Here is an 11,367-nt window from a genome sequence, read left to right as displayed (position 1 = left end):
AAACCTACGTCGCCGGGCGACGACTAAAATCCAGTTAATATTTTATTATAATCGATCCTGACGAATAAATGAATTTTATAAATGAATGGTTTTTGCTGCCGACTTACTAGAATACAATATTTCAAGGCAGATGACGCATCTATTCGATAATTTTTATTGGAATAGTTTTCAACGAATGTTTTCTTACTAGCTAACGAATTATTCGAATGAATTGCAACTATCGAATGTTTCGATAGTATTCATTCGATAGTTCCCACTACTAGTTATGACACTTTAATTTTGTCTTACGAGTTTTTGGTTTAAATGAATTGTATTGTAATATTTTAGGTTTAAAAACTTTTACTAGCAAATCTTGCAGTCAAACATTATTCTTTTTAGAACCTCTTTTAGTGCGAAGTGTACAAAATAGCTTAAAAGCAATTGAACAAACTCATCACAACCTTATTAGAATATTTTAAACGCGAAAGCGGTAGTAATGGCGCTTTATGTCCCTAAAATGCCTTAACTATACAGAAGCGGCAGAAATCATCGGTTATTTTGAAGTAATGTCGCCAATTTTTGACACTGAATTCACATATTTTGATAAACAGAATTAGCTTGTACACTGAAAAATATCTGGATTTTATTAAAAGGTATTTTTAAATAAACTGAGAAAATTATATCTTTAGAACATCATTCAAACAAAACAATTTAATTAAAGTCACATATTTTGTATTAGACTTAATTCTACACTTTAAAAAAATGTCCAGATTTGAGAAAAATTATTTCTTTATACTAATAGCTGTTCTTTTATTGTGAGCTTCTATTAGGTTATATATTTAATAAAATTGTTAAATACAAAATTAAAATAAAATTAGAGACGTCATAAAAGGGGAAATAACCAGGGATGGGTTTTTAAGTTTTTATGTAAAATACATGTATAAAATTTAATAAAAGAGAAATAAATGGGTTTTTCCCTTCCCAAAAATAATAGAAAAATATCAGTAACGTACCGAAAATAAGAAAATATATTAAATTTTTATAACGTTTGTTAACATTGAAAGGAGACATTTTTCTGAAAATCTGAAGAAGTAGTTTCTTTGCTTCAACTAAAAAATGTCTTTTTACATAATATTTACATTAACCACTGATATTTACTCTCAACTCTTTAAAATCTGATAACTCGTGTCATTACAATTACAACTTAAACATATGACAAACTAACTTAAGAGTCTCTTACCACAGATTATACAGATTATAATCTTTGTTTTTTCTTTATTGTTTTTCGTGGTTCCAATTTTCGGAATCGGGCATTAGTTAGGTGACTAGTTTGCGCACACAGCACGCCCACTTATGGCCTCTAAAATTGTGCACAGCACCTGACCGGCACAGTTATTAGAGAGATATCGGAAAACCGAATAGCTTCATCCAGTATTTACGCGTACCTTATCATGGTTACGATATGCGTGAGTCAATTTTTAACGCAACACCCGCTAATAACGTTACCGCCTGACGTAATTTGCGGATCAATTACACCAAGCGCTCTTTCTAAATAACCTCTGATAACGTTTAAAAATCGCTTAAATGGGCATGTGCGGGTATTTGACAACCGGAGCCGGCCTGCGAGATCTTTTATTTTAGGTTATATTTGAATTGTTTTGAATTATTGCTTTAGTTTTATTAGGTAATTTGATATTTAAGTAGCTGGGATTAGTTTTGAATCAAATAAATATGGTCCAAAATATGGATTCCACCTCTTCCAATACTAAAGAACCTATAAAGAATCTGAGGTTTACAGCAGATGACGACTTAGCCCTTCTAAGAGAATTTGTTGCTTGTTGCCCTAAACCCATTGGCAGACGTTGAACAATAAAGCACTGGAAATAAGCACTTTAGCCCTTTAGTTTTAAAATACCTAGTAAACAAAACAATTTCAAAGTTAATAATAAGTTTAAATAGCGGACGCGACGCGATCAGAATTCTTTCCGATGCCATAACTATAAATGAAGAGAGTTAATACCACCTCACGTAAAGGAAATAACACCTGGCCTTATTAACGTCCATGCACGCTATTCGGTTTAGCGATATCTCTCTATTACACTGTTTATTGTTATTTTACGCGTTTATTTTTTCGCACAGGAAACGACTCGTTTCCACATCGTCATAAAAAACAATTTTCGTACCATGAATTAGGGACAAGATTTTTATCTGTATACTTATAGGATACCTAATCTGTGCTATTACTCTGTACAGTTAGGGTCACTCTCAGGGGTCGGGTAAAGCGAGTGTGTGGACAAAGAAAAATATATTCTATTTCAGAAATCTGCCTAAGGCTTAACCCAATCCTATCGCCACATCCAAATCACAGCCACATCCAAAATTCCAAACACACGTGCTTTGATTGAGTTTGCAGAGTTTCAGCATTTGGCATAAAATAGCGAGCAATTTGCTACAAAACCATCTAAATTATATATCACTGTAATCACAAAACTTTAATCTATTTTCGTATTGTAACGGAATTTTAACTTATGTCTTTATTTTCGAGAAAATTTAGTCGAAACGTAAGGAATATTTTGTTGACGTTTGACCATCAAAATCTTAAAAATAAAGAAGTTGTCTAAAAATGTGCTACAATACGGATATAGTATATTTCTTTATCTTTAATTTCCTACTTCATTTGTGTAAAAATACCTAGCCAGTTTTACATAAAGTTTTAAATGCCGAACGCTTATTTTGCTACTTTTTCAGACTAGTAAAATGGACTCTTAAGATTTAGACTACAGAAGAAAATGTGACAATACCTTCAATACCAAAATATGGAACTTGTACGTACCTGCGCACTTACCTCCGAAGCGGTGTTGCTCGAAGTCGACCCCCTGTCTTCGCTCCGCGCCCTCCCGCCCCTCGAGTATTTCGGATGCCTGGCTTTTATCTCCTCCAGCGATATATCCTCGGCCGGGTGGATAATTTTACTTGACGCCCCCGTAGCGGCTATCGTGTTCACTTTCGATGGATCGCCACTACTCGGCCCGCTTGACACGTTTGTAGTAGGTGGCGCTGATATCGTTGCACCTAAATATGTTGGAAAAAAAAAACATCAAAAAAACGACAAGGATAAAAAAAACATGTTCTTTTACGGTTTAAAACAGTTTTTATTGTTTTAACCCCGATTTTAACTGCAAAGTTGGGTTTATATGGGGAAATTAAAATAACTTTCGTTGCACATCATAATAAGACTACCAGCAAACTCCATAAGACGACGCATGGCGTCATTGATGACGTGCAACGAAAGTTGTTTTTTTCGGATTAAAAAAACAACATTTACTATGTTACTATGACATAGATTAAGATTGAATAAAGTATTCAACTGTTTTTGGTCACTTCCTGTATCACCGGAAATGACTATAACTTTTGATTTTTAAATGACACCCTCAGTATAATTCTACTTTATTCGATAGGAAACGACACTGAGTAGAATGACATGTCATTAAAAAAATTGTATTTTAAATTTCAATCTAGGGTGCCATGGCTGTGTTAAAAACACTAATTTTTAATCAAGGAGCCTTGAAAAAATAGATTTGATTGTCTAACGTTTTTCATGCCTCATCCTAGCCAGTTAAGAGATGTCAAATTCGTATTTTTAATCATATCTAATTTTTTTCAAATGGAACAAGGGTGGCTCATTAGAATATTTTAGGAAAAGGTATTTTTACAAATAATTTGGTACCACCCACTTGATATCTCGAGTCAAACTGTCGTTATGAACCGCATGTTATGAATCGCATTCCAAGTGAACAAATGAACCATATACAAAAAAGTTAAAAGTTGACACATGATATGTCATTCTATTCAGAGTGTCATTTTCTATTGAATAAAATAGAAATATACAGAGGGTGCCATTTAAAAATTAAAAGTCGTAGTCACTTTGGTGAAACAGGAAGTAACCAAAACCAATTCAATATGTCTATTAATCCATATTAGTCATATACTGACGTACCAAATCTCTTTTTAATCTAAAAAACCGGTATACAATATCTTTCCGATCAGTTATTTTTGTTTATATCACAAGAATCACCTGTTATTGGTCAAAAATGACGAAAAAAAATGTTTTCTCGATATGGCTGAAAATTGGTATATTTATTCCTATTTTTTAACGTTTTTCTGATTTATTTATTGAAAAAAAATACACCTACACACCCAACATGTTTAGAACTATGTAATATAGTAATAATAAATATTAAACAATAAAGTAAAATATCAATGATTAGTTCAAAGAAAAAATACTGTCATATTTACCTGAGGAAATAGGTTTAAAATCTGCACCTACCACAGCCGCTCCGGGCGAGGACGTAGGTATCGCACTGGGAAACAAAGGTTTCGGTGGGCCTGCCTGACCAGCCATCATCATGTGAGGAGGCAACATTTGCGCCATCCTACAAAAACACTATACAACCCTTTCTTGCATCATTAAAACCACGTTCCTTACCCGGGATGCATAAAATGTCCGCCCATAGGTCCCATTGACATCATGGACATGCCCGGAGGCATACCTGGCGGGGGCGCCATCATACCAGGAGGTACCATAGGGTGTCCTGGTACGCCGCCGGGCATTCCTGGAGGGGCATTGCCCAGTAATCCTTCTGGTTTCGGCCTTTTTAATGCCGGTTCGTCGTCGTCTGATCCTGAGTCGTTACTCCTACTACCCTGTTTCTGTCTGTCGTGCTCTTTTAAATCCGCTGACGGAATACCTAAAGGGAAATTGATATTAAAAATAAAGATTTAGACCTAAACTATGTAGGGTTAGTTGGGGTAATGGTAAACGATCTTAACAAAGATAATTTTAACAAGATATAACTTTGAAACTTTCACGTTTTCACTGAAAATTTTAAAAGGGTCTATTTTAAGACACTTTATTTAAGAGGTGCTTTCATAAATTGTGTCAAATCAAAAGTTATTGGACCTGTTTACAATTGCCCCTGTTTATGATTACCCCAACTGACCCTAAGTATAAAATAAAATTATATAAGAGTTTCTTGCCTTGAACTGCTAATATAACAAATTAATTCCACGCTGTGTTCGACATAATGTGGATCAACCTGCTCTCACTACCGGTTTCGGGGCCCTACCCCATCATCAGGTGAGCTTGGGTATTTCCACAATATGTCGAGCACAGCGCAGAGTATATAAACACGACTTGTCGTAAAGTAGCGGTAGATATTAAGTCCACATCGCGAGATAGCGGCCTGCGTGCAATGGTGGTACTTTCTACCACCGAGGGCACAACTATCGATAGTAAATAAAGGCTTTTTCGGCTAGCCCAAATTATATAATGGAAAATAAATTTCTTGCAGGTTTTTAGGTATATACTAAAAGATTATATAAGAGTTTCTTGCCTTGAACTGCTAATATAAAGAAATTAATTCCACGCTGTGCTCGACATATTGTGAAAATACCCAAGCTCACCTGATGATGGGGGTAGGGCCCCGAAACCGGTAGTGAGAGCAGGTTGATCCACATTATGTCGAACACAGCGTGGAGTCATTCTTATATTAGCAGTTCAAAGGCAAACTCTTATATGATTACAATATACAAAAACTGCAAATTATCTTTTCTAAATAAAGTAACAACTATAACATACTATACAGGGTTGTCCGAACTGTATTGCGGAAACTTCGGCCCGGCATATTCTGCAGATAAAAAATAAGTAAAACAGTTCGTATAAGTGTATGTCCTAAAATGTAGTTTGGGAGATACAGAGTGTAGAAGTTCCATTTTTATTTCGATTTTTGTAAATCATTTCTGAACTAATTTCGATATTTGTATGAAAATTGGTGTCTTGGAGTTTTTGGGCATGAAAAATTTGCCTTTGATGTCAACATGACGCCTACTTGTAGAATGTACCACCTACACATTTTTTAACTGGTTTGAAGAGTAATAACTTTTCGTCCGTACCTGTATAAAACTACTGAGTAAAAAATATACTTTTACGACGTTTTTTACGTCAAAAAGGTCTCTCGATATAAATTGCTACCAGTAATGGTTCTCGAAATATTTCAGATTTATTTGATTTAAATCAGATTTTTTAGATTTTAATTCAAAACAATATTTAAATCGGATTTCCAAATGACTAGGACTTATTTCCAATTAAAGTCCTGTCCTAAATGGCTAAATCTTTATAACTCTACCCGATATCGATAACACTAACAATATTTTTTCATATCGGTCACCAATATATTTCGCAAAAAAGTCGCCCGCTTCTGATCAAAAGGATTTTTTTTAACGTCTCAAAAGTATTAATTTTTGTCATTTTAATTTTAACGCCTAGGCATAAAAGTAAAACACCATTACGCCTAAGCACAAAAGTCCAAAAATATATTATCAAATTGATATTAAGTGTCAAATTCAACTAGTGTAAAAATTGTTGCTCGAGTACTGTTTATATTATTTGCAATGTTTGAAATTGATTAAGAAATTATTTTTAATGTTTTAAAAAAATAGTATGTTCTATTCGGAGTAAAAATGTACTTTTTGTGCGTCCTTGTAACGTCGGAATAGCTTTACGATGGTCCTTCAACGGTACAGCATCATCAAAAAAAATACAATTTTTACTCCTAATAGAACAATACACTATTTTTATAGTTTTCTAGGACACATTTTTATAACTTTTTACAGTTATTTTTTGATTTATAATAAAGTTTCAATATTTTTTTTTTGATTTAAATCACATGATAAAAATGTAAAAAATCACTTGATTTAAATCATTTGATTTAAATCATACCAACCCTGTTGTTTTATAATTTTTTCCAAGAAAAATTTATGATTAATTTGAAAAAATAAAAAGTTCTCAAATTTATAATTTCAGTCAAATAACTATCTACTCAACATGTTTATTTTTTGTTAATAATGACATGTATTGACTATTTCCATCCTAAATATCCTGAGAACGGTTTCTCGTAGCGATTTTTACCAAGAGACATTTTTTATGTAAAAAATTACACAATATTTTTTCACTCAGTAGCTTTATACAGGTACAGACGAAAAGTTATTACTCTTCAAAACAGTTAAAACACATGTAAGTGGAGCCCCCTATAATTAGGAGTCATATTGACATCAAAATCAAACTTCTCATGTCGAAAAACTCTCAAACACCAATTTTCATCCAAATATTAGCGTTATTTCAGAAATTATTTAGAAAAACTCAAAATAAAAATGATACTTCTACACCCTCTATCTCTGAAACTAAGCATTTTAGAACATAAGTTTATACAAACCTTTTGACTTATTTTTAAAAAATCGTATTACCATAGAAACGCATTTGATTTTTAGGATTTTAGGAAAAAATTCAAACACATTTTCATGTTTTTTTAATTTTCTTTAAAACAATATGGAAATTTTGAAAAGTATAAATGGCATTAACTATTTTAAAACAAGCAAATTTTTTTATGAAAAATGCATTTTTCTCGAAATGTCAATAATTAAAAAGTTTTTCCTCTTATAAAGACAATCTGGGGACATACAGTATATGTATTTCAATTCCTTTCAATATAGTTAAACAATTCTAGGTAAATTTTTCAGAATAAACTAATAATTATATGTGAGTAAGTCAAATATTTAGACTGCAGTTGTATTTATAGTATCTCTTCAAGCATTGTTAAACAGAAGCAAAATGCAAACATTGACTACTAGCTCATTGTTAACCTGTCAGATTACATTTTATTAACCTTAAAATTACCTTTATGAAATATTCCTCAATGAAAGCAATGTCAAATATATCTATGCATAATGTTAAAAGTTATGTTTAAAAATAAAGTTTTGAAAATAGAATATTTTAACAATTATTATTTGAACTAGGCATTTTTAAAATACCTAAATCTAAACACCTATTATACTAGTACTATTTATAGTTTAAGTAATTATTTATTCAAATCTGCTATTAGTACTAGTGTTTTACAACTACACAATATTAATTTTTACCTCTGAAGTAATAAACTAACTGAGGATTGTAAAACATTGCACTACAAAGTACTGAAATATGTATCTACTATACAAATATAAGGTATTTTCATAAAAATATCTCTCGAATAGATATTAAACAGCATTTGGCAAGGTTAAATAGAACACTGAGCTGCTCCTATGTTTATGAGAGTCTAATAATAGACTTACCCTCCATTCCGTATATCTCTATATCTACATTAGAACGATTCGGTAATGAATTAGGAACTTTGTCTATCGTTTCCTTGTGGACTTGCATACAGTGTATCGATAAACCTGGACCAGTGTATAGCTTTTTATGACAAATATGGCATTTGAAATGTTTTGCTTTTTGATGTTGTATCAGAATCTTTTCGTCCTCGAATTCTCGGTTGCAGTACCTAAATTTGGTTAAGGAAGTTTATTCTATAAATAAATAGGATAAATTTAGCCCGCCAGAAACATCGAAAACTAGGACACGATAGGTTTATAGCGTAGCGTTTTGTAAAAAGGATACCAGCACATGGTTTCGAAAGCTTCTTCTTCTTGCGGCCCATTTTATTGTTAACCTAGATGACTATATTACAAAAATCACAGAACGGACTTTAACATCTAAAGTCTAAACTAAAAATTTATCACAAAATTGTTTTTTAATAAAGCCACTGACAAGATGGCTACGATGAGAAAAACTTTTTAGAGAAGCAATGAAAGAAATTTGATTTTTGACAGTTTTGAAATAGACATCTGCTAAAAAGTATGTCTCAGATGGTAAATCAGAAAAGCTATCAGTCTGATCTCTCGTCGTTAGATGGCGCCATAGACAAACCAATAATTTTAAATATAAAAAGTAGGATTCTGTAACATTTAATACAAGCCAAATTTGCAACATTTTATAGAATTCTTTATTTAATATTTTTTTCTGTGTGTCAAGAATCTGAAAATATTTTTATTTTTTAAAAAAATACCCACCTGTTACTGAAAAATATGCACCCCCAAAAATAAATATAAATAAATGCTTTAGTTTAATGTTTTTGGAATTATGTGTATACACTGTCGGAAATTCAATTTCCAGTTCAACCATATTATGATCATTAATAAATATAATTAAGCGGGTTTTGAAATTCCATTATCCATGGAACATTGCTCTATTTTGTTGCCCATCGACTATTATGTACTGTAATTGAAATATTTCACAATAACTAAAATACTGTTCGAGAACAGAGACACTATAGGCATATAAATGCAATATTAAATCAGTAATTTTATATCAAAGCATTTTGTTAATTGTAATTTACTTATGATTATGAGATAATCTATATTCGTATACCTCTCTTTCATTTTTTTCATTATTTTTTTACATTTTGTCACGTGATATTATTAAGTGTGCGTTTACATGCAGAAATTCTAATAATTGAGAGGTTCAGAACTGGATCAAGTCCTAGAACATAATTATGGAGAAAATATATAAGAATTAAAGTTACCTACTGTTAATAAAAATTAAATAAAATTACTGCAAATCACTATAAATAATGAATTGTTTGTAACTGATCTGTGATTTCTGTATTATTAATCCGGTAAATGATGGAGATAAACAATTGTGATTGATTAAAGATGAAACTTTTGTTAAGAACATTCTGAGTATTCTAATAATGAATCACTGCCGTTCTTTAAAAGATCAGCCTGGGGGCGGACTTTTGTTTACTTCATCAGCTGTACATACTTAGATATTGGGTTAGATTCCGTTTCATATTTTGTCTGTATATTACTGTAGTGCAAAAAACTAATTATTTTGGTGTTTAAGTGACATAAACTACTACCAGATATATGGTTACTCTCGGTTTCGCATAAAAAAATAGAAAAATTGAAAAATTACAGGTTGTGTAAGTGATTTAACCTAAAAGTGCCCATACATTTTTTACTCGTCGTGATTTTTCTGTGTGTTTTTTAAGACTCTAACAATTCATCAATAAAGCTTAAGCGGAGTGTGTTTTTGGTGCTATGCCTCATCTTTGTTGTGTTCCTGGTGGAAAGGATAGTTATACTAGGCAGCCCAAAGTGTCCGGAAGAGCAACATATAAATTATATATCACTGTAATCACAAAACTTCAATCTATTTCCGTATTGTACCGGAATTTTAAATTATGTCTTTACCTTCGAGAAAATTTAGTCCAAACATAAGGAATATTTTGTTGATGTTTGACCATCAAAATCTTAAAAATAAAGAAGTTGTCTAAAAATGTGCTGCCATACGGATATAGTATAATCCTTTACCTTTAATTTCCTTCTTAATTTGTGTAAAAATACCTAGCCAGTTTTACATGAAACGTTAAATGCCGAACGCTTGTTTTGCTACTTTTTCGGACCAATGAAATGGACTCTTAATTGTGGGATTGTGACGCTATTTATATTGTAAATAATTATAATCATGATAAAAGTTGCGTACGCTTGCAGGGCTAATATTTCACGATTTAAGACCGAACTTATATAATTTATTTTAGGCAATATTTGTCATAATTACACAGTTAGAGTTCGGCTACGCTTCGGGCGGACTCGTTCAACAAATTAGACTAAAGGAAAATAGTGTTTCCCGGGGGCTTAAGAGCCGTTGACCATCTCTCTACTCTGTAGCGCCGGTTTTTGTTTTGTTTGTAGCTCGCGCCACACCAAGCACTACATCATTTTACGGAAGAGTGCCTCCGGTTAACCCCTTCGTGTCATTTCGTGGCCGAGCTATTGTAAATTTTCGTCGAATTATTCGCGAGTTATGGCCAATTAATGTAAGCGGAAATTTAGACACCGCTAAATGATGCTTCAGAAAGCGGAACAGAAAAATTTGTGAGCCAGAAAATCCTCTCAGAACATAGAGAGACGAGTAATAAGAATTTTCTCAAGCGCATGATATACAGGGTGGTACCAACTGTATTCCTGTCATTCCTGAAACTTCGGCAGCATATTCTGCAAATTAAAATAAGTAAGAAAGTTCGTATAAATGTATGTCCTAAAATGCTTAGTTTCGGAGATACAGGGTGTAGAAGTCTCATTTTTATTTCATTTTTTTTAAATAATTTATGAAGAAACGTCAATATGTGGATGAAAATCGGTGTCTGGGAGTTTTTTGAACATGACATTTTTTCTCAAGCGTATGATATACAGGGTGGTACCAACTGTATTGCTGTCATACCTGAAACTTCGGCAGCATATTCTGCAAATTAAAATAAATAAGAAAGCTCGTATAAATGTATGTCCTAAAATGCTTAGTTTCGGAAATACAGGGTGTAGAAGTCTCATTTTTATTTCATTTTTTTAAATAATTTATGAAGAAACGTCAATATGTGGATGAAAATCGGTGTCTGGGAGTTTTTTGACATGAGAAATTTGATTTTCATGTCAATATGACTCCTACTTGTAGAGGGCGCC

At 32.3% G+C, this 11,367-nt stretch overlaps 1 protein-coding gene across 1 annotated transcript; it reads right to left on the bottom strand.

Annotated features, from left to right (window-relative positions):
• Positions 1 to 2,782: 2,782 nt before the first annotated feature.
• Positions 2,783 to 8,475, bottom strand: LOC115882618 (BUB3-interacting and GLEBS motif-containing protein ZNF207-like). The gene is made up of 5 exons (XM_030900811.1): positions 8,468 to 8,475; positions 8,143 to 8,351; positions 4,466 to 4,727; positions 4,276 to 4,412; positions 2,783 to 3,051 (listed from the first exon to the last, which is right to left on the bottom strand). Exons 1-5 carry the CDS (start codon positions 8,473 to 8,475, stop codon positions 2,783 to 2,785), a joined length of 885 nt encoding a protein of 294 aa, XP_030756671.1.
• Positions 8,476 to 11,367: the final 2,892 nt, after the last annotated feature.

Source organism: Sitophilus oryzae, unplaced genomic scaffold (genome assembly GCF_002938485.1).
Source record: "Sitophilus oryzae breed Bouriz unplaced genomic scaffold, Soryzae_2.0 scaffold_178_pilon_pilon, whole genome shotgun sequence".
Classification (NCBI taxonomy): domain Eukaryota; kingdom Metazoa; phylum Arthropoda; class Insecta; order Coleoptera; family Curculionidae; genus Sitophilus; species Sitophilus oryzae.
Note: the sequence above shows the minus strand (reverse complement) of the source record. Positions and strands in the feature narration are given on the sequence as shown.

What these genes read in the sequence shown, in the direction of transcription:
- LOC115882618 (XM_030900811.1), bottom strand. An exon ending in AGAGATATACGGAATGGAGG is followed by an intron (nt 4,728 to 8,142) that starts GTAAGTCTATTA and finishes ATTTCCCTTTAG; the next exon opens with GTATTCCGTCAGCGGATTTA. An exon ending in GGACATTTTATGCATCCCGG is followed by an intron (nt 4,413 to 4,465) that starts GTAAGGAACGTG and finishes GTGTTTTTGTAG; the next exon opens with GATGGCGCAAATGTTGCCTC.